This window comes from Cetorhinus maximus, chromosome 16, assembly GCF_964194155.1.
Source record: "Cetorhinus maximus chromosome 16, sCetMax3.hap1.1, whole genome shotgun sequence".
NCBI lineage: Eukaryota > Metazoa > Chordata > Chondrichthyes > Lamniformes > Cetorhinidae > Cetorhinus > Cetorhinus maximus.
The window spans coordinates 43,298,015-43,322,575 of NC_135894.1; the positions used below are offsets into that span (position 1 = coordinate 43,298,015).

The following is a 24,561-nucleotide window of genomic DNA, read 5'->3' on the forward strand; positions in this document are numbered from 1 at the left end:
CCACCATCTGCACTGCTTCTCGTACCCTGTACTGGGTTATACCTTCCTGCCATTACTTTTACATTCACTCTACAGATGACTCACATCTAATTTTCATTTAAGCTTCTTAATGAGCATGAGTTGTGTTTGCTATGTGAGATGGTGGCCAAGCATACTCTTTACAATCTAATTTATCCAGCTTTATGCAGTTTTGGTGACAACCATCTCCCCATGGATTAAATAATATTTCTCTTGCCTAAAACAGCTGGATTCAAGAAGAATGAAGGCTAAGATTGGCTGAGAAAGAGATCAGGAACCAGGGGACGTAATGGCAGTTTTCCAAATTTGCATAGAAACTATTTTTACTTTAAGAAGCTGGTATGGTGACCCAGATCTACATGAAATGTTATACATTTGAGATTGGGATAAAACCATTGTTAATAAGGGCTGATATTCTCGTAACTTTAATCCATTGCTCTAAATGGGAAACATTTAGCAAGAAAATGCCACATTCCTTTTAATTAAAGTTTTCTTTGGAATACTGCAGAAACATAGAATGTTGTCTTGACCTTTTTAAAATTGAATAATTAAATGTCAATTTATTATTAATAAAATCGATTGAGATAAATCCAATTAGCTGCACATTCAGCTGTATTGTTTTAAGACTCAGTCTTGTCTTACTCGCCAAACACGTTCCTTATCAACTATAATTAAAGGCACCAAAGCTTCTTAAATAACACTGGTATCTTTCATTTCATCCCTGCTCCCATCTTCGATTCTTCGACCCATCCTTGTAAGTGATTTGGATAGGAAAATTTATCCTTGCATCTTTTATGTGATGGGCTGCTCGTTTATTGTACTATTTCATTTTGAAAGGGGTTGACTCACCTTTACAATCCTTTTAATAGAACCAATCACAAGTTTTGTAGGTGTGAATTCCATCCGCAAGCTCTTGTCAACCCAGAGGTCATCTAACTCCCTGTATCCCTCTTCCAATACATAAGTTTGGCCTTGGAAGTCAGGTTTTTCACACAACATCCAACTGGAATGAGGAAGGATAAAACAAATTAGATACACCATAGAAAAAGCACATTGCAAAAATAGATTTCCCATTGTAATCATCTTTGTTAATTTATTCAATGTATCTGCCAATTCGGTGTGTTTTAGTATAAAATAGGTGGGTCTGTTTGTACCATTTCTCTAGTGATATTGTCTTTAGCTAGTACAACTGTGCCATGGACTGTGTTTGACTGGAGCTGGATTAAGACATCCTTATTTCACTTTGTCTCTAGAGATACCAGAAGAATGAGAATTCGATCTTAACCTGCTAGATTGAAACTAAGAGATGAAGTGACATTGCTGTGACTCACTCTCAGTATCCTAGGGGCGATTAGTTCTTTGCCTGCAGAAAACTGTGGACATCTGAGGACCAGCCTAAGGATTAATGAAGGTGGGGATAAACATAGTATAATATACCAGAGATTGTGTAAATAAGATAAGATAAATGCATATGTGTGTTGGTAAATCAATACACAGTATAGTGTCATGATCCAGTACATTGTGAACTTTTAGACAATACTTTAAAATTTTGAACAAAAACAGACTGTTAAAATGGCTGCTGTCAGTCATGTGACCTTTGCCAGTATCAGCTCCAGACAGTCCTGAGGCTCAAGCAATATGAACATACAAATTAGGAGCAGGAGTAGGCCACTGGGTCCCTCGAGCCTGCTCTGCCATTCAATAAGGTCATAGTTAATCTGATTGTAACCACGACTCTACATTCCCACATACCCCAGATAACCTTTCAACCCTTTGCTTAACAAGAATCTATCTAGCTCTGCCTTAAAAACATTCAAAGACTCTGCTTCCACCAACTTTTGAGCAAGAGAATTCCAAAGTCTCACTACCCTCAGAGAAATGAATTCTCCTCATCTCTGTCTTAAATGGGTGACTCCTTATTTTTAAACAGTGACCCCCTAGGGCAGAACTTTTCGCTCAGCATGCGGGTGCGTGCCCGACATGCTCAGGCGTCCTGACGTCATCACACACACACGTGATTTTTCAGTTGGTGGGCGTGCGCTAAACTCGAAAGCACGCCCGCCGACAATTAAGAGGGCTATTAAGCCCATTAACGGTGCAATTAACTGGGATTTTTTGCTGCCTGTCCAACCTCATGGTTTGCGGGTGGGTGAATCTTCCAGGCGGCCTTTGCATTTTTCAGGAAACCTCATCTAAGGACGGAATGAGGTTTCTGTCATTAAATTTTTAAAAATGGGTGGACAGAATTTTGATGCTGTATATGTTCAGGTGACAGTTTCCGATGCTTGGAAATCTTTATTTTGTGTATTTAAATTCTTCAGCTCCTCGTGGCAGCTCTTTGCCTTCAGGGAGCTTTCATTCTGCCCTCCTCAGAACCCGCGCTGACTTCAGCACATGCCCTCTTCCTGCCCCCAACCCAGGCAGCATTGATTGTATTGTTAATTGGCCAGCCAGCGTGAAATCGCGGTCAGGGGCTGATCGTGGTCGGCGGTCTGTTTCCCAACCGCTCCCAGGCCCGCCAATCGTGTCTGCCCGCCAAACTGAAACTTCAGGCCCTAGTTCTAGATTCTTCCACAAGTGGAAATATTCCTTCCACATCCACCTTGTCAAGACCTCTCAGAATTGTACATGTTTCAATCAAATCATCTCTTACTCTTCTGTACACCAGTGGATATAACCCTAGTCTGTCTAACCTTTCCTCATATGACAACCTGCCCATTACAGGTATTAAAATAGTAAATCTTCTCTGAACTGCTTCCAATGCATTTATACCCTTCCTTAAATAAGGAGACCAATACTGTACACAGAATTCCTGTCATGAAGCTATTAATGTATATAATATTTGGAAAATATTTTTCTTTTAAAACACAGGTTTAGTCTGTGGGTGTGTCTTAATTGGATTAAAGCCAGCTAGTCTGGGTGCTTTGATGGGTACTAGTTTTGATATGGAAGGGAGATAGCGTGCATTTGCATTTTTTGAATAGAGCATTCAAGAAGTGGGGTGAAAACTTGACGCCCATCTAGCAGCTACCAAGCAATATGTTTATATTACTAATAAAATTTGGTACAATGAATGGGGTTTCATTGTTAAAAGATAAAGTTCAAAGAGGCTGTTGAGACAATGAGAATTTGAATTCAATCAGTATTGGTAGGCTTCTTCAGTAGTTTTCACTACTTCAGTAGTTTTCGGGTGTGCAGAGCAGAGGCAATATAAGATCAAAAAGCAGCTGCAAGCCTCTAACTGGCCCCACAGAGCCTCATTTTGAATTTGTAGGGTGAAAATGCTTTGCCTGGTGTTTGGTTAAGTCTATGGGTTGCAGTTGCCTTAATGGGGATTAGTTTAGGAATTTGTTAAAAGTTATGATAGTAGTAATTTGTAGCCATATGTATATGTATTTTTAACCTGTGTAAATTAATAAAATGTTTCAGTTGGTTTAATGTAAAACCTCAAGAGCTGATGGTCTGATTCCTAAATTTAGAGTCGCATCTCAAGCATGACACTTAAATTTATAGATTATGACAGTTGTTTAAAGTTTCCCTTTGTGAATTTTAAATAACTCCACTTTACCAACTGCATGGGTCATAACAACTCCAAATGTGGCTCACCAATGTCCTGTATAACTGAAACATAACCTCTCTACTTTTGTAATCAATTTCCCATGCAATAAATAATAACATCCTATTAGCTTTCCTAATTACTTGCTGTACCTACATATTAATCTTTAGCAGTTCATGCACTAGGACACTCAGATCCCTTTGCATCTCAGAGCTCTGCAATCTCTCACCATTTAGATATTTTGTTTCTTTTTTATTCTTCCTACCAAAATGGACAATTTCACATTTTCCCAAATTATACTCCATTTGCCAGATCTTTGCCCGCTAATTTAACCAATTTATATCTTTTTGTAGCCTCCTTGTGTCCTCTTCACAACTTACTTTCCTACCTATCTTTGTGTGATCAGCAAATTTAGCAACCATCCCTTCAATCCCTTTATCCAAGTGATTTATATAAATTGTAAACAGCTGAGGTCCCAGCACTGATCCCTGTGGCACTCATTACATCTTGTCAACCTGAAAAAGACTCATTTATGCCTACTCTCTGCTTCCTGTTAGCCAGCCAATCTTCTGTTTATGCCAATATATTACCCCCCATACCATGAGCTTTTATTTCCCGCAATAACCTTTGGCACTTTATCAAATCCCTTCTGGAAATCTAAGTACAATACATCCACCGGTTCCCCTTTATCCACAGCACATGTTACTTCCTCAAAGAACTCCAATGAGTTAGTTAAACATGATTTCCCTTTCACAAAACCATGTTGACTCTGCCTGATGACCTTAACCTTATCCAAGTGCCCTGCTATAACTTCTTTAATAATAGCTTCTAACACATTCACTGGTATCTCACTCACTGCCAGCTCAAGGGACTTCACCACCCATTCTCACACACACACCCTCACACGTCCATCTGGTGTCATCTCCTCTGGAGACTTCCTCCTCAGCCCTCACCATCTTGAAGCCACTTGCACAGATCAACATGTGCCCCCACACACACCTTGGGATATCCCCCTTCCCTGGTACAGCTTTCGTCCTGCAGCCTCTTCCCTGGCCTGTGGCCACCTCTCCCCCTTCCCCAAGCAAGCCCTAGCCCTGCAGCCATTGAAAAGCCACCCATATATGGCTGATCCGGTAGGTAGAGACCTGCCCGTGAACTCCCCTAAAAGTGATGTGGTGCTGTCTGTGAAGCCTGGTGCTGATGACTGCGAGTGCTGACCGAAGCAAGGTAGGAAAACAAACCTTGAAGTCCCAAGCGAAGTGCAGCCTCCCAGGTGCATGTCACTTATGAGCTGTTGGCGTGTTTTCCCGCTGAAATGGGCAGACGCTCCAGTGGTGGGGGGTGGGGTGGTGAATCTGGTGGGCTGTCCTTATAATGATATGCTGATGTATTACAACATGGTTCTCAACATCGGCGGGCTGAGCGGACAATCACAAACTGGTTTCATGCCGTCGTGAAACAAATCACGCCATATTGTCTGCTGATGCCACTGAACACACCCAATGCCGATGGGCACAGAAAATCCTGGCCATGGCTGCAGCCGGGACGGGGTTTGGGGTATTAAAGTTTGAAGAGGAATAAAGAAGGATGAGGGATGACAGTATTAAATAAATATAATACAATTGTACTAGAGTGTGACGATTTAAATAGAGAAATAGTGCAAACTGAATGCCTTTGATTGTGTTGAAGAATGCTGAGAATATATTGAGACTATATCATGAACTAGTAAACAGGGGCAGAGAAATTGAAGATGAAATTTGTTGATAAATCAAAGTGCCTCATATTAATAATAGTCCTAATGGTAGGACATTTTAAAGGGCCACAGTGATGAAAGAGACAAACTTGTTTGGGGAATGGCAGTAAGACTAAACAGGTACTTTGTCTCAAGCTTCAATGGAAATAAAAATTGGGAGAGATGAAAACTGGGTTGCCGACTCACCATCACGAAATTACACCATTTCACAAAGCAAGATCTATCACAGGCTATACTATTAAACAAAATCCTTCAGAAACTCATTACATAACTTACTGTCAAAACCATTTTCTGCAAAATAAACTGTTAACTATTAAGATAAAAGCAAAAAACTGCGGATGCTGGAAATCCAAAACAAAAATAAAAATACCTGGAAAAACTCAGCAGGTCTGACAGCATCTGCGGAGAGGAACACAGTTAACGTTTTGAGTCCGTATGACTCTTCAACAAAACTAAGTAAAAATAGAAAAGAGGTGAAATATAAGCTGGTTTAAGTGGGGGTGGGACAGGTAGAGCTGGATAGAGGGCCAGTAATAGGTGGAGATTGCCAAAAGATGTCATAGACAAAAGGTCAAAGAGGTGTTGAAGGTGGTGATATTATCTAAGGAATGTGCTAATAGGTGACATTAAGGGTAGAAAGCAGGACAAGCAAGGTACAGATAGCCCTAGTGGGGATGGGGGTGGGGGGAAGGGATCGAAATAGGCTAAAAGGTGGAGATAAAACAATGGATGGAAATACATTTTAAAAATAATGGAAATAGGTGGGAAAAGAAAAATATATATAAATTATTGGAAAAAAGGGGGATCGGAAAGGGGTTGGGGATGGAGGAGAGAGTTCATGATCTATAATTGTTGAACTCAATATTCAGTCTGGAAGGCTGTAAAGTGCCTAGTCAGAAGATGAGGTGCTGTTCCTCCAGTTTGCATTGAGCTTCACTGGAACATTGCAGCAGGCCAAGGATGGACATGTGGGCATGAGAGCAGGTTGGAGTGTTGAAATGGCAAGCAACAGGGAGGTCTGGGTCACGCTTGCGGACAGACCGAAGGTGTTCCGCAAAGCGGTCACCCAGTCTGCGTTTGGTCTCTCCAATGTAGAGGAATCCACATTGGGAACAGTGAATTCAGTAGACTAAATTGAGGGAAGTGCAAGTGAAATGCCGCTTCACTTGAAAGGAGTGTTTGGGCCCTTGGACGGTGAGGGGAGGGGAAGTAAAGGGGCAGGTGTTGCACCTTCTGCGGTTGCATGGGAAGGTGCCGTGGGAGGGGGTTGAGGTGTAAGGGATGATGGAGGAGTGGACCAGGGTGTCCCGGAGGGAATGATCCCTGCGGAATGCTGCCAGGGTGGTGAAGGGAAGATGTGTTTGGTGGTGACATCATGCTGGAGTTGGCGGAAATGGCGGAGGATGATCCTTTGAATGCGGAGGCTGGTGGGGTGATAAGTGAGGACAAGCAGGACCCTATCATGGTACTGGGAGGGAGAGGAAGGTGTGAGGGCAGATGCGCGGGAGATGGGCTGGACATGGTTGAGGGCCCTGTCAACCACCGTGGGTGGAAAACCTCGGTTAGGGAAGAAGGAAGACATGTCAGAGGAACTGTTTTGGAAAGTGGCATCATCTGAACAGATGCGACGGAGGCGAAGGAACTGAGAGAATGGGATGGAGTCCTTACAGGAAGCGGGGTGTGAGGAGCTGTAGTCGAGGTAGCTGTGGGAGTCGGTAGGCTTGTAATGAATATTGTTGGACAGTTTATCACCAGAAATTGAGACAGAGAGGTCAAAGAAGGGAAGGGAAGTGTCAGAGATGGACCATGTGAAAATGATGGAGGGGTGGAAATTGGAAGCAAAATTAATAAATTTTTCCAGGTACAGACGAGAGCATGAAGCAGCACCGAAGCAATCATCGATGTACCGGAGAAAGAGTTGTAGGAGCGGGCTGGAGTAGGACTGGAACAAGGAATGTTCCACATACCCCATAAAGAGACAGGCATAACTGGGGTCCATGCGGGTACCCATAGCCACACCTTTTATTTGGAGGAAGGGAGAGGAGTTTAAGGAGAAATTGTTCAGTGAGAGAACAAGTTCAGCCAGACGGAGGAGAGTGGTGGTGGATGGGAATTGTTCGGGCCTCTGTTCGAGGAAGAACTGTTAACTATGTTCATTTGATTCAGGACTAAAGGCTTAACTATAGCAGTTATAAACAGATATACAGATTCAATTTACACAAAATTACTTATTAAATGATATAATTGAATGCTATATACATCTTTGTAGCTAGGCAAAAATATAATTTTCTTACCATCCTCTGACAACTTTTAATGAGATTCCTTCAAAAAAATTCCAGCTTGTTGCATCAGATACATCGGTGAAGATTTCACGTTTGTTTCCAAGGAAGTTTAATTGATCATAAATAACAACCTAAATCACAAAAAAATGTTTTTAAATCAAATAGCATAACAGTGACTGGAGATTTAAAGTGTTTCTGAAAGAGATAACTTACCTTCCCTGGCCTTGGGTTGATTTTCAAATTTTTGTTCTTGACAAGACACTGCAACAAAATAGTGCAATAAATTATAGTTGTGAATTTAACCAGTTGGATGCTTCAATATTATAGTTGACATAGTTATCAGTGTCACACTTGCATCATACACTTTTTAAAATAAGCCTAAATAATTATTATTAATATTTAATTTTCTGATATGTAATCACCTATTGGAGGTTTTACTGTTCATTTCTCAACTGGGATGCTTGATGAAGTACCTCACGATTGCCTCCTTCCCGGAGACTAAGTCCGGTGGTGGAAGTGGAAGTCAGAGTAACTTCTGCTGGAGAGTGGGGCAGCTAAACATGTGAGATCTTGCGCTGCTCAGCTCATTAATTGTGCAGCCTCGAGGAGCACATCAAATCTCATGGTGGGGCAGGCAGGAGGTGGCACCTGCCACTGTCACCGCATAGGCTCCAACGTTTGGTGCCATATTTAAATGGCACCTGGAGAGCCAGTCACTCGCTCCAAGCCAGGACCTCCGGATTCCATAAAAGAAAGTGTCCAGGAGATGGCAGTGATCTCCGACCCTGCGGTCCAGCAATGCCTCCCTGGAGATTCCCCTCCAGGTGGTGAAGGAAAGGCGGGAGGAAAGGCGAGGGAAGTGAGCAGGAGGCCCACCTGTCTGACCACACCAGCTGGGGGAGGCTCAGCACACAGAGCAGGCATGGAACCTTCTGAACTGCTCCTTCATCCACAGTGCTCACACTCAGTCACAGAATCACACAGTGCAGAAGTGGCCCTTCAGCCCATCGAGTCTATCTTTATGAAGGACAAGATAGCCCACAACAGGAGGGAGAGAAAGAAGATGGGAGGTTGACCCTGGAGCTCAGGACCCTTACCCAATTCAAGAAGCAGGCTACAGAGCTGGCAAAGGAGGACACAGGCTGTGCCTACACTGAGGACGAGATCAGCCTCCACCAGCAACCCAGTGAGGTAGCATCCATTATATAGATACAACATTCGGACATTGACTTTGAGTTATATGTATGTTTGAACCAGCTGAGGCAGTCGCTCATTCTCTCTTTTCTCCATCCCAGATTCGAGCAGGAAGAGGGGGAGGACAGTATCCTCCACAATAGATTGCCCCAGCCCCAGGTCACCTCAGAGGAGGAAGAAGAGGATCCCACACCTCTTTCTGACCATGTCAAGCTGTCACTACATTCACCTGCCTCCTCTACCAGCATTGAGACATGCACCTCAGCGGCTCCTAGATCTAGAGTCGACTTGAGTTCACAATCTTGCTCCTATTTCTTATATCCTTAATCGGCCCTAAGACAAATGTTGGAGCTGCAAAGGGAGGTACGGGAACATCAGGCAGAGTTGTCAGAGGCTGTCAACAGACTGGGATGAGGGATGGAGGAGTCCATCTGCTTTCTCTCTGATATTGTGGCTTCGGCCTGTGGGAGCATTGAAGTCTCCCAGGGAAGGGTGGCAGCTGCCTTGGAGACACAGATCCAGCAGTTTCTGCTGGATTTGCACTCAGACCTGCACTCTATTGCTCTAGCCATGAGTGGGATCCAGCAGTGGCTAGGCGAGAGGGGGGACGGAGAACCTCGACCTTCCAGGTGCCCCTTCCCCTCAAGCACTCAGAGAGAGGCCCTCTGCCACCCACAGGGAGGAGGAATGCCTGCCAGGCACCCCAGGGACATCCACCTGGGACACTCCAAGGGTGCCCTGCCGCTCCACCTCCCCTCTGCCAGGGTCCCCACTACCTCCAGCAGGTCAAGCCAAGGAGGGCACACCTGCCCCAGAGCAGGAGAACGTTATCAGGCCGAGACCATCCAGGCCTCAGGCCTCCAGAGCATGCCAGCCAAAGTCATCTCAGGCAACAGAGCATTGCAGTCAGCAGGCTGCCTCCACCTCTGCTGCGGATATTTGACATCCTGGGACACTCAACCCACCTTTAAGCTGCCATGAAAGTCAGGGGAGCAAGATTCCAAACTAATTTCCTGCTGTCGGGAAACTGATTTTTTGACTCACGCCAAATCTAGCTCCCCCACCCGCCACGATTCCTGCTGCATAGAAAGGGGGAAAGTAACTGATCCATATGCACAGGGCCACAGACTGACTTTAGCAATGAAGGTGGATAAAGAATCGATAGCTTTTACTATTACATTTAACCTCATAAGGTAAATGTGAAATAATATAACTAAAACAAAGCACAGAAGTGACAATACTTGGCTCTTAGTAGTCGCATTCTCAGTGGTACGGGCATATTTTGGTCACTTAGTGGTCAGTTGTACAGTGCTACAAATACTGTTTTAGCTCCAAAATAGCAGCCATGGTGCATGCACTTACACCTGGCGCTAGCCACACTGGACATTGTTGTGGTGGGAGTGGACACCAAAGGTATGTGGAATGGCAGATTGTGTCAATCAACATGAGACACTGGGTGGAATTTTACAGCCCCATCATGGCGGGGGTGGGGCCTTAAAATGCAGTGAGCCATTCAAAAGTCCGCTGATTTCAGTGGGGCTGTAAAATCCCGCTGACATGAAATTCTGCCCACTAATTTAATGCCACAATGTCATTTTGGAACTCAATGCTCCAGCTCATATGCTCACTTGAACACAAATAGCAGGAAGGACTCCCCACTAGTGCTATCTAAAAGGATCATCAATGACTTACAAGAAAGTTGCTGATTGACTTCTACTGGTCTTTACTACTCTTGCAGAAGTGTTTGATGGTTTCCAGTGTTCTTTAAAGTGACTAAAATGTACAGGAAATGGTGTAGAATGTGCTGAAGGACTTTGTCATGATGTCAAGGATTCTGTACAAACCACTTGCCGCTAAGCATCATTGCTGTGGTATGCATTTCCCTTGGGCCACAGCACAATAGGAAGAATAAGCAGAGGTGACATGGACCAAGACAAGCTGCTGGAAGAGGGAGGAGGAGGATGAGGGTAATAAGCGCTCTCGATAGCAGGCTATATATACTCAGGAGGTTTAGGGAGCAATTCTCTGATTGCAACTTCCACGAGGAACAGCACGTCAGAGATGTGGGCTTCAGGAAGGACATCCTCACTGAAAGCTACCACCTGCTGCAGCCACAATTGCAACCTCAGCACAAGGTGAGGATTATATTGACAGTGGCTGTGAGGGTAATTGTGGCCATGAACTTTTATGTGCCTCGTCCCTCCCAGGTTCGAGCTAGTGATATTTTTAACATCTCCCAATTTACCATCCATTAGTACATAAGAGAGGTCACTGAGGCTCTGTATTCCAAGAGACCTCTGATTCAGTCTTATCAGAGAGAAACACGAATGAGCATGCGGACCCATGAGGATTTTAGGTTCCCCATGGTGCATGGTGCCATTAATTGCAGGCATTTCATTTTGTGGGTGCTGCATGCCTATGTGCAATCAAAGAGATTTCATTCCCTCAATGTACCTGTGACCATATGCAGCATATCATGCTGGTCAATGCCTGGTATCCTGGCAACATTCATAATGCCTTCAAACTGCAGCAATACACTGTGCCATCTCTATTTGAGCCACCAAGATAAACCAGAGGGTGACAATGAATGACAAGGTCTAATCTGCTGTTGACCTGGCTCATGGCTCCAGTGTGTAATCCATGCACACATGGGCAGCATAAACACAATAAAAACCATGCTGCCTCAAGAAATGTGATAGAGTAGAAACAATGCTCCTGTAGCTTGGACCGCTCTGGAGGAGCCTTGCAGTACTCGGCATGGTGCATATCAAGATTCATGGCAGCCTGCTACATGTTGCACAGCCTCACCATCATTATGGTGCAACCCTTATCACCAGCTATATAACAAGCAGAGGGGGAGGAGGAGGAGATGCTGGAGGACAAGGATGAGCAAGGGAGCAGGAAACCTATATTTTCTGACCAGGATGTCCATGATCAACTCATCCGCCTGCAATACCTGGAACAATAACGTCAATCCCCATTCGCCAGCACATTATCTTCTCTCTGTTACTAACCAGCACAGCGTCTGTTTCGCCATAAATTAAAAATAAAACCCAACATAAAATAAACATTCCAAACTAAATGTACAAATCAAACCATGCCATATTGCATACAAACATCAATTAATCACCCTTAGGGTGTATCCCCTTAGTGCTTGTCCTCAGTGCACCTTTGCCTGTCCTACCTGCTTCTGTGCAGTGTAACCCCAGTGGCTGCAGCATGGCTGGTGAAAGGCTGCTGACTTTCAGTGGACAAGGTTGGATGGCCTTGTGAGACACCCCCCAGCAGCTTTGGAAGGCCCAGCTTCAGACTGCACCATCTCGGCATGGGCCGCTGCAGCATGAGCTGGAAGGCTGACAGGTCACAGCAAGTGCACTGGTGGAGTGGCAGTGGTGTGAGTACGAATGTTGTCATCCTGAGGACCGGAGGTCAGTGCTTCACAGAGCCACAGCTCCATTGCCAATTTCCTGGGGCAGTGCCTCAGCAATCCTAGTAATCTGCCGGAAGACTGACTGCTGCATTTCTGTGAGGCGCTGAATACTCCTTTGAACATTGGTATTTAAAGCCATGATGACAAAGGTTTGAACTTGCATGGCTGAACTCAAATGTTAGATGATTGTTGCTTGTGCTGCAATGGAAGTTGTTATAGTTGAGTCCCCAAGTGTGCTAATTGCGTTGGCCATTGCTGCCATGTTGGAAAGGATGTGCTCCAAGTTCTATGCAAGTTGATGCCAGATCCCTGGGCAGTAACAGCAAGCTTTCTGGCAGATCTGCCAAAGGTACCAAGCATTTCACTGTGCTTGCCCAGCAGCTTTCTTCTGAAGGTTGCCCTATTGAAATGCTCATTTTAATCCTCTGCAGCAAAACTCATGTGTGACCTCCAGAAATCTGGCACCTGCACTACCCTTATCCTTTGCCCTGCCTGCAGCTCACTTGTGTCTGGTTGTCTCACCACATGCAGATCCACCTCTAAGCTATCTACTAAATTGCCCACAATGCACTATCTCAGCTGGTGGCTGTGAGTTTGAGAGCGAGCGATGGCATTTCTTCTTCATTGTCTTCCTGTTCTTCCGCCTCTCTTTCTTCCACCATTGCCTGCAGGTTGCAATTCCTGGGTGCTTGAAAGGAGAAAGGCACAAGGGTAGGGCTGTGATGAAAGATGTAAGAGGTGCACACTTACACCATCTACAACTTTATAAGTTAGAAGAGGTTGTGGGATGAGTTGGAAGTGGGCTGTGAGGAGAAGGATTATGTATGAGGGTATTGTCATTGCCGATGTTTCAGCCCATTACTGGCTGTGGGCTCAGTTATGGTCAATCCAATAATAGCAAATGCAATCTCCTCCGTCAGGGTGAGGACATATAGCCGAGCCTGACCCCATCAGTTAACTCCTGCTGCTTCTGGCAATGTACTAACTTGCCCTACAAGAGCGAGGGAAGTCTGCCAGTGAGTGTGGTGCAATGTGTTTGGGTGATGTGGCTGTCATGGTTGAATAGTTGGCAATGTGTGAAAACTGTGAAGTTTGCAGCAGCGCTAAGTGTGTGAGAGTAAAGTGAGGCTATGATTGTTAGATCTGGGTCATGATTGATAGAGATTGTTGGTAAGTAAGTGATGGGGGTGTGATGAACTGAGCAGTGTGTAGGGTTGGTAGTGCAGTTAGTGGGAGATGACATTTGAAGATATGTTCACTGACCTTGACCACTCATGATAGGTCATTGAACTTCTTGTTCCCAGACCCTTGGGGCTCGACTCCTAGTACTGACCACCATGGCAATCTGGACCCACTAATTTCACAAAGTTTGTCTGGAAGTTCTACTGGCACCCTGCGGATAGAGTACCTCTTTGCTCCTCTCTACCTCATGCACCAAGGTGTCAGATAGAGTGTCAGAAAATCTTGCAGCCCGCTCTCTGCCATGTTGTGCCATTATAGAGTGTTACCCAAGTCACTTCTAGAATAACTTTCAGCACCTGCTCCAGTTAAAATGATCCTCCTCTTTAAGAGGTGCAGTCTGGTTTTAACTCCTGTTGCCCTCTTTCAATCAGTGCTCAAGGGTGCAGCCACTGTGTGTTTTGCAATGGGCTTCATGCTGCTATAATTTCGATTAGCAGCTAGCATGAAGTTTGTGAGTTGCCTGCATCAGAAGCAACGAATGTGCGGTAATCGGCATCATGATCCCTACTCCTGTTTTTAAGCCATGACCATTTTCTTCCCCATGGAATGTTGGTTGAACAGAATCTGATGGACTTATGTCACCAAACTATGAATATTTTATAATTAATGTTCCAAAAATATCTAACTCTTGCTGTTCCAGGGACTGTAAGATACAGATCATCTTCAAAACAACAAGGATGAAAGAAAGCATTTTTACAGAAGAAGAGAAAGAAGACCTCTGGACATATGAACCCAGAGAATGTTTGTGCAGTTCCTTATGGGCAACAGCAATACAGAACTGGCAAAAGCCTTAAAGTCTGCATTTTTGGAAAAGAATGGTAGACTGCACTGGGGAAAAAGCAGTCAAAAAAGTGTGGGCGGGCAGAATAAAAAGGAAGCTAAGAAAATATGAAGTTTAATTCCAGTATTTTACACATTAAAGAAATAAATATTCAAATTGTTCGCGTGCTAACAATAAAATATCAGAACAAATTGCAAAGTAACAAAACACTTACTATTATAGTAGCATTGTACTGCATGTGTGGACCCAGTGCATATGGATTGGTGCTATACGGCATCACACCTATCATTCCACAACACTGCATTGCTGTGCAAAGTACCAAATGGTGATCAGATATTTTCCTTCAAGGAAGGGAGGAAACATCAGGAAAATAAAATGCCTCCTTCTGCTCCCTTTGGATAGCTCTTAGCAGCACCTTTTACTGTAAGACTGGCAAAGGCCAGGGAAGAGTTTATATTCTTTCTCTCTTTGCTACAGAAACAGCACATTATGTAAAGTTCACAACAGGGCAGTAGAAACATTAACACAAAAAAGCAAATCTTACCCTGAATGTAAAGTAGTAATTAAATATCATACCTTTGAATCTGGTGAACATTTTAACAGGTTTGAGTCATCAGTTAGTTTCTGCTGCAAATGAGTTAATATTTTAGGAGCGATTTCAGGAAGTGCTTTTTCGACCTTTGATAAATAATGCCTAGATGACTGAAAATATCGGTAGAATACGCTATCTTCTGCTGCAGGAGGTTTAGGGGAGGCTTTTGAATCAACCACACAAGTTTCTGTTTGTAACTGCGAAGACAAGTTTTGCTTTTCATTTATCTCCTGAGAAATTAGAGTTGCTTTGTCCAAGTGGTCACTGGAGAGGCTTGTGCTCGCTTCTAATGCAGGAACATGACTTGTAGGATTTTCTTCTTCCTCAATCTCTTGAAATATATGTTCTGTTTGCATCAAATGTAAAGATGCTGCTGTAGGTTCAAGTATAGATGCAACAAGTTGGTTCGAATTGTACTCCATTGTTGAAGTTGGAGAATGGGTAATACTATATGTGTCCAATGTTGCATCATTTTCTAACTCTTGCTCTTCATATATTGGTGATAAAGCAAAAGGATAAATTTGCCTCCTGTTGAAGTAATGACTCAAGGATGTGTCTAGGATCAATGCTTCCTGTTCTAAAAATTGAGGTTCCATTTCCTCCTCCATATTCAGATGATGGTCAATGGTTTCTATGCTTTTTGTGACATGGTCATTTAGGCTGTTAGCGGAATAGGCAAACAAGATGTCAAAGGTTGCCTGTGGTTCAGCAATTCTCCCTGTTTCATCCTCCTCCGCATTTTTCATACTTACATTTGCTAAATCACCTGGATCAGTTAACTGGCTAGATTTACTTTTCTCAAAAGCGGCAATTAAATTTTCTTGGACATCATTTGATTGGGCTGAATTGATAGAGTCAGTTTTTAATACAGCAGTACTCTGTGTTGGATCAATAATATTACACTGCTCTATTACTGTGGCAGAACATTTCTGGGCCGTGTGATCAGACTTATTGTCTGTTTTCATTATTTCTGAGGGTGTTTCTGACAAGGAATCTTCTGCAGCAATTACAATATTCCTTAGCTCAGTTCTCTGTTCTGTTTCTTCGGCAGGATCCTGTGCTTTTACTTGGACATCATTCACTTTGACTTCAATTGTTTTAAGTGTGGATTCTGTGTTGCCAGTTGCTTGACTTGTTGAGGTAGGATTTAAGAGGCCTGCCTCTGCCTCCTGGTTTGTGACATCTTTAACAGCATGTACCGGTGTGAGGTCAGTGTCCACTGGCAAGAAAGGTGCTGAACTTCTACTTTCCTCATGTGGTTCCATCGTTATTGAGACATCTTTCTCATCAGCTCTGTGGATTGAAGGAACATACTTGGCAAGATTTCCATGTGTTTCCAGAGGTGAGTCTTGACTCTTTCCTCCAGCAATGTACTTGAGGGTATTTTCAGATTCCTCTGGGATCTCTGAGTGTATTACCTCTTTCACTCTCTCACCGTTAACTTCTACTGTCTTCACTAGTTCCTCAAGCTCTTCTTCAATCGAACTGTTCATTGGTAAATTATTTGTGCTGTCAATTAAGCCAATTTCTTTAGGCCTATCCATTAACCTGTCAGTTTTTATTATATCTGATGCTGTTTCTGCAGTAGTAACATCCTCTAAGCTTACAGTGCTTCCTGATTGGGTATGTGGTGTTACTGGTCCTGTGAAAGCCACCAGTCCTACAGCAGATTTTGATGCAGATGGTAACGTCATGTTGCTCTCAGTAGCTGGTTCTGTGTCTGATGAAGACATTTGTGCCCCATCAGTTACCTGAATATTTGTAATTGCCTCCAGGGAAGAAAGCATAACTTTCTGCATCATTGTTTTTGCCACTCCAGTCACTGGTTTAACTGAATCTGATAATGAGATGTTGGAGTTTCTCGGTGTTTCAGAAAGCATGCATGTTCCACCTTCTTCACATTTTGTGGTTTGATTAGTGGAATCTCCTTGGTCAGTCAACAAGCCCGACAGACTTACTTTTAACTGGATAGAACCTGACTGAAAATTACTTGCTTCTGAGGTTTTTAGACTTTGCTCAAAATCAGACATAAAGTGTTCCTGGGCGTGGGCTGAATTGATAGAGTCAGTTTTTAATACAGCAGTACTCTGTGTTGGATCAATAATATTACACTGCTCTATTACTGTGGCAGAACATACCTGGGCCGTGTGATCAGACTTATTGTCTGTTTTCATTATTTCTGAAGGTGTTTCTGACAAGGAATCTTCTGCAGCAATTACAATATTCCTTAGCTCAGTTCTCTGTTCTGTTTCTTCGGCAGGATCCTGTGCTTTTACTTGGACATCATTCACTTTGACTTCAATTGTTTTAAGTGTGGATTCTGTGTTGCCAGTTGCTTGACTTGTTGAGGTAAGATTTAAGAGGCCTGCCTCTGCCTCCTGGTTTGTGACATCTTTAACAGCATGTACCGGTGTGAGGTCAGTGTCCACTGGCAAGAAAGGTGCTGAACTTCTACTTTCCTCATGTGGTTCCATCTGTAAAATCTCATTATCAGATTCAATTACACCAATGAATGAAGTGGCTTTCTCATCAGCTCTGTGGATTGAAGGAACATACTCAGCAACATTTCCATGTGTTACCAGAGGTGAGTCTTGACTCTTTCCTCCAGCAATGTACTTGAGGGTATTTTCAGATTCCTCTGGGATCTCTGAGTGTACTACCTCTTTCACTCTCTCACCATTAACTTCTACTGTCTTCACTAGTTCCTCAGGCTCTTCTTCAACTGTGATGTTCATTGGTAAATTATTTGTGCTGTCAATTAAGCCAATTTCTTTAGGCCTATCCATTAACCTGTCAGTTTTTATTAAATCTGATGCTGTTTCTGCAGTAGTAACATCCTCTAAGCTTACAGTGCTTCCTGACTGGGTATGTGGTGTTACTGGTCCTGTGAAAGCCACCAGTCCTACAGCAGATTTTGATGCAGATGGTAACGTCATGTTGCTCTCAGTAGCTGGTTCTGTGTCTGTTGAAGACATTTGTGCCCCATCAGTTACCTGAATATTTGTAATTGCCTCCAGGGAAGAAAGCATAACTTTCTGCATCATTGTTTTTGCCACTCCAGTCACTGATTTAACTGAATCTGATAATGAGATGTTGGAGTTTCGCGGTGTTTCAGAAAGCATGCATGTTCCACCTTCTTCACATTTTGTGGTTTGATTAGTGGAATCTCCTTGGTCAGTCAACAAGCCCGACAGACTTACTTTTAACTGGATAGAACCTGACTGAAAATTACTTGCTTCTGAGGTTTTTAGACATTGTCCAAAATCAGACATAAAGTGTTCCTGGGCGTGGGCTGAATTGATAGAGTCAGTTTTTAATACAGCAGTACTCTGTGTTGGATCAATAATATTACACTGCTCTATTACTGTGGCAGAACATACCTGGGCCGTGTGATCAGACTTATTGTCTGTTTTCATTATTTCTGAGGGTGTTTCTGACAAGGAATCTTCTGCAGCAATTACAATATTCCTTAGCTCAGTTCTCTGCTCTGCTCCTTTTGCAAGATCCTGTGCTTTTACTTGGACATCATTCACTTTGACTTCAATTGTTTTAAGTGCGGATTCTGTGTTGCCAGTTGCTTGACTTGTTGAGGTAGGATTTAAGAGGCCTGCCTCTGCCTCCTGGTTTGTGACATCTTTAACAGCATGTACCGGTGTAAGGTCAGTGTCCACTGGCAAGAAAGGTGCTGAACTTCTACTTTCCTCATGTGGTTCCATCGTTATTGAGACATCTTTCTCATCAGCTCTGTGGATTGAAGGAACATACTTGGCAAGATTTCCATGTGTTACCAGAGATGAGCCTTGACTCTTTCCTCCAGCAATGTACTTGAGGGTATTTTCAGATTCCTCTGGGATCTCTGAGTGTACTACCTCTTTCACTCTCTCACCATTAACTTCTACTGTCTTCACTAGTTTCTCAAGCTCTTCTTCAATCGAACTGTTCATTGGTAAATTATTTGTGCTGTCAATTAAGCCAATTTCTTTAGGCCTATCCATTAACCTGTCAGTTTTTATTATATCTGATGCTGTTTCTGCAGTAGTAACATCCTCTAAGCTTACAGTGCTTCCTGATTGGGTATGTGGTGTTACTGGTCCTGTGAAATCCACCAGTCCTACAGCAGATTTTGATGCAGATGGTAACGTCATGTTGCTCTCAGTAGCTGGTTCTGTGTCTAATGAAGACATTTGTGCCCCATCAGGGACCTGAATATTTGTAATTGCCTCCAGGGAAGAAAGCATAACTTTCTGCATCATTGTTTTTGCCACTCCAGTCACTGGTTTAACTGAATCTGATAATGAGATGTTGGAGTTTCGCGGTGTTTCAGAAAGCATGCATGTTCCACCTTCTTCACATTTTGTGGTTTGATTAGTGGAATCTCCTTGGTCAGTCAACAAGCCCGACAGACTTACTTTTAACTGGATAGAACCTGACTGAAAATTACTTGCTTCTGAGGTTTTTAGACTTTGCTCAAAATCAGACATAAAGTGTTCCTGGGCATGGGCTGAATTGATAGAGTCAGTTTTTAATACAGCAGTACTCTGTGTTGGATCAATAATATTACACTGCTCTATTACTGTGGCAGAACATACCTGGGCCGTGTGATCAGACTTATTGTCTGTTTTCATTATTTCTGAGGGTGTTTCTGACAAGGAATCTTCTGCAGCAATTACAATATTCCTTAGCTCAGTTCTCTGTTCTGTTTCTTCGGCAGGATCCTGTGCTTTTACTTGGACATCATTCACTTTGACTTCAATTGTTTTAAGTGTGGATTCTGTGTTGCCAGTTGCTTGACTTGTTGAGGTAAGATTTAAGAGGCCTGCCTCTGCCTCCTGATTTGTGACATCTTTAACAGCATGTACCGGTGTGAGGTCAGTGTCCACTGGCAAGAAAGGTGCTGAACTTCTACTTTCCTCATGTGGTTCCATCTGTAAAATCTCATTATCAGGTTCAGTTAAACCAATGAATGAAGTGGCTTTCTCATCAGCTCTGTGGATTGAAGGAACATACTCAGCAACATTTCCATGTGTTACCAGAGGTGAATCTGGACTCTTTCCTCCAGCAATGTATATGGAGTTATTTTCAGACTCCACTGGTACCTCTGGGTGTACCATCCCCTTTAGTCCCTCATCAGTAACTTGTACTGTTTTCACAAATTCCTCATGTTCTTCTTTAATTGTGTTGTTCATTATTACATTTTTTGTGCTCTCATTTAAGTCAGCATCTTCTGTATCCACTAGCCTGGCAGTTTTTGTTATATCTGAATCTGTTTGTGTATTAGTAACATCCTCTTTGATAACTGTGGTACTCATTTGGGTATGTGGTGTTCCCTGTCTGGCTGAAGATATTATTTCCTCTTCTACTTCTTTTGTTTTTCCTTCCAAAATGTTATTACTATCTGTAATTATTACTCTTTCTACTGGATGTGCTTGGGATGCATCAACTACACATATCTCTTTTATTAATTGTGGTCTTGATTGTAAAGTGATTAGTTCTTTCCTTTCTTTGGTTTTTAATGCAGTCTCTTCACCTTCTGTTTGACCTGAAATTGTTGCATCTGAGTCCTTGTTGTCATAGCTTTTGGTTTTCTTTTCACTTTCTTCATTTTGCTCACTAGAACAGGTCATTCTGGAATTATTCAGTGCATCTCCCTGTAAGGTACTTTGAATTGCTTCCTTCGTAAAATTTGCTACAAGAGCAATTGGTTTTATTAACTGTACATTTTCATCGGTCTGTGTATTTCCCAAGTTTGTTTCACTGGAAGTATTAGGCTGTGTACTTTCCCTCTTGTTCAACAAACCAGTACTTTGTTGAAAACATCTGTACCACAAACTGTTTTCCGATAGGCTACACTTGCTTGTTCCCATGGATGATTCACTGGCATCTTTTGGCATTGCCACAAAGTTAGATGCTTTTTTGTTGTCCTGCACTTCTTCAAACGACTGATTTTGTTTAACGGCTGGTACAGTTACAATTTCACTATTTGCAATTGAATGTGTATTCTTGTCCGAATCTAATAAAAAATATATTGATTCTTGATAGTACCTGTAGAATATACTTTCATTAGGCAAGGAAGGCTTGACCGCTCTAGAAACCTTGGGTTCAAGTAAACAGGCTAGAGTACCTGGTAATGAATCTGAACTGTGGTCATGTTCCTTTTCAGAAGAAATTTTAAATAATTGATCTGGTTTTTGAATGTACAACGAATTCTCAGTCTCTAGATTGCTGGCCTCTGCAATCTCTTGGAATTCAGTAGTTATGGTAGATTCAGGATTGCTAACCCCAAATGACTGCATTGCACTTGGGGCTGTGTCTGTAGCAATTTTAGAGACAGCAGCACTTGGTATCTTGGGATGTTTATCACTCTCAATTGCACCTGTTGATTCATTGATAACATTAGCACTTGTAACTGTATCTTCATTTCTTGTCTTATTTATTACTTCAACAGTTGTCAGGGTGGATGAGTTCGTACTCATGTGTTTTTTCAATACTTGAGAAGATGACTCTTCATTTACATGTATTATGTCAGGTACTGATTTCCTTCGCAATGTTTGATGGTACTCCTTTGGTGGTCTCTTGATTGCATATCCAGTGTCTGTTGTGAGACTCTCAGTGGATAACCCTGTTACATTATCTTTGTCTTTATACTCTTTTGGCATGTCATTGGTAGAGGCATCAGGAATATCCCCTTTGTTATTGAACACTGCGAAGGTACCTGATTCTGTTATGTGTCCATTTGTTTGGGTCCTGCTGGCAATTTCCAATTGTACAGCATATTTATCAAGTATTACTTTTGGTGCGTCTAACGTGTTGCTCAGGTGGATTGCTTTCACTGGGTCTGTTAAAGAGACAACTTTTGTTGGAACAGTAGCATTGTCCAAAATTTCCAGCATTGGGCCTTGCTTTTCATTTTTGCTCACAGATTCTGTTTTCTCAATCTTTTTCTCCATATCATCTTGCTTTGAAGCAATAACTACAGGATCTGTTAGAGACTGATCTTCTAAATTAGCAACAATACTTCTTTGTTGCCTATCTGTGTTATCAGCTTGTTGGTTAGTCTCTGTTAAGGAAGTAGGATGATTTAAACTGACAAGTTTCAAATATTGAGCTGCTGCTGCTTCATCTGCATCTACTGTGGAGCAGTGCATCTTTGGTACATCTGTTTCATTTCCTTTTTTACTGATTGTCTTTGAAGCAGGGGGAACATGGAGCTTTTGTTGGGGGTTCATCATAATAGTTGTTTTGGATGAACCCTCAGTTTCGGGAGTTAGTTTGCTTGTTGTTATGTCAGCATTGTCTTCGCCCTTGTGGCTCTGATCATTGTGATCAGCGATTAGATTATCCTTCTGAACGAAACATTGTGTGTCCTTCTCCAATACACCACCTCCTTTTGAATGCGAGTCTTCAAGTGTCATGGTTATACCTGGGAAAGGTGTGCCATCTGGATTGACAGCAGTTATCTTTTGTACACTAATTGTGTTTGATACTGATACTTGCTTCTTGGTGCTATCCATTGTGCCTGTTGTCACTGTGCTACATTCACTTCCCACTTTTGCTGTTTCTCGGTGGTGTGGTCCAGTTAATTCTATTTCCCCGCTGACTCCACTGAAAGAACTTTGCTGCTTCAGCGGTTCATTTTCTGTTTTTACATCTTTGACCAGCCCAGGTTTGCTTGATGGAAATGTTGCTGTGCAGATTCTGGGCTGTAATTCAGCATTTCCCTTGCCATGATTTATTAAAGGTATTTTTTCTTCCAATGGTGTTTGGATCTTGGTCATTGTTGGAGCTTGCAAAAGGACACAATGGTTAGTTTCTTCTTTCAATTGATTTAGAAGTGGTTGATCAACCAATGAAACTACAATCTTCTCATCTACTTCAGAAATTGTGGGATTTACTGGTTGGAATGTTTTTCTCAGAGATCTCCTTCTTTTGATCCTCCTCGCTCCACGATAAGTTGAATAAGTGATGGTTGGTGGAACAGGCATATTTTGTTCATTCTCAGAACTATCTGCTTCATTGGCTCCATCTTCTAACGCTTGGCTATTAATTTCTTTGCATTCACCAACTACAGTTTGTAGCTTCATTAGGGTTTTCTGATAAACAGCATCCTTGTCAGAGCGCAATGCACCAACATCCTCCTCCAATGAGATACTTCCACTGAATATCCTTAATTTCCTGAAAGTTAAAAGAAAAACTGTACTTAAAATTTCTATTCTCACTCTTGAGCATAGTAACCTAGTGAACAAGTAACATAGAAGTCAAGAGTTCAAATCCTGCCATGGTAATTTGTGAAATGGAATTCAACAAATGTGATAATTTGTGAGCTAGCACCATTAAGCATGATAATTTTAGTAAAATCCAACTGGTTCATTAATGCGCTTCAGGGAAGGGAACCTGACTGTCTTGGACTACATGACCCCAGTCCCACATCATATAGTCAACTCATTTATATAAATAAATGTCACCTTTTTGTTATTGGCCACATCCCAAGAACAAGTACAAAAAAGTTACTATTTTATGCATAGTTTAGAATGTTGTTTTAAAGCAATGAAATAAAACCATCATACTCATTAGTGATGCATCACTTAACAACTACAATCATCTAAATTGTAATGCTGGAGCTAAGCCAGAGGGAGATATAAAAAAAAACACATTAGTCTTTTGATTAGAAAAGATGCTTTTCATGACCACCGGATGTTTCAAAGCTCTTTGCAGCCAATGAAGTACTTTTGAAGTGTAGTGACTGCTGTAATGTAGGAAATGCAGCAGCCAATTTGTGCACAGCAAACTCCCACAAACAGAAATGTGATAATCACCAGCTAACCTCAAAGGCACCCAGAAAGCTAGAAAGGAACAGAGGGAAATGTCCCGACTCCAGAAAAACATGCAGAATCTGCTCCGGCTGCAGTCGATGGGGGTCGATGTCAAGGAGGAGCTCCAAGAGGTGAAGAGCCAGCAAGCCTCGCACTTTGCCTCGGAGGCCTCCAAGATCATCTTCCGTTCCAGAGTCCGCTCCGTGGAGCAGGATGAGACGTGCTCACGTTTCTTCTTCCAAAAGGTACACAGAGAGAGCTCTGTGATCAGCAGCCTGAAGGAAGAAGACGGCTCAGTAAAGTCATCACGGTCCGACATTTTGAGGATCAGCAAATCCTTTTATGCCGGATTGTATGACGTGAAGCCCACGGACAGCACGGCCTCCCAGTCCTTCCTGTCCTCTATCACGGAGGTCTTGGACGACAGTACGTGGGAGAGCCTGGACAAACCGCTAACTCCTGATGAACTGACTAAGGCCCTTGAGTCCTTGGAGAAGAGTAAAACTTCCGGAAGCGATGGCTTGCTGGCGGAGTTGTATTCGGCTCTGTGGGACTTGATCGGCCCAGACCTGCTAGGAGTGTACGAGAGTATGCTCCTGGCTGGTAGTATGTCAGAATCCATGAGGAAAGGCATCATCACCCTCATCTACAAGCACAAGGGGGAAAGGGAGGAAATTAGAAATTGGCGACCCATTTCACTGTTGAATGTGGACTATAAGATTCTGTCCAAGGTCATCGCCAATCGGGTCAAATCCGCTCTGGAATTGGTGATTCACCCTGACCAGACCTGCACTGTGCCAGGCAGGAAGATCTCTGACAGCCTGGCGCTGCTCAGGGATACGATTGCCTATGTACAGGACAGGGGTGTGGATACCTGCCTCATCAGCTTGGATCAGGAGAAGG

At 42.9% G+C, this 24,561-nt stretch overlaps 1 protein-coding gene across 1 annotated transcript in view; it reads right to left on the reverse strand.

Annotated features, from left to right (window-relative positions):
* Window positions 1-24,561, reverse strand: part of LOC144691869 (uncharacterized) — a 147,349-nt gene that overhangs the window by 82,196 nt on the left and 40,592 nt on the right. Inside the window, exons 4-7 of the mRNA XM_078560445.1 lie at window positions 14,833-23,020; window positions 7,823-7,870; window positions 7,622-7,740; window positions 868-1,021 (exon numbers count right to left, since the gene is read on the reverse strand). Of these exons, the coding sequence (XP_078416571.1) occupies window positions 868-1,021; window positions 7,622-7,740; window positions 7,823-7,870; window positions 14,833-23,020 (8,509 nt within the window). The remainder of the gene's footprint in view (window positions 1-867; window positions 1,022-7,621; window positions 7,741-7,822; window positions 7,871-14,832; window positions 23,021-24,561) is intronic.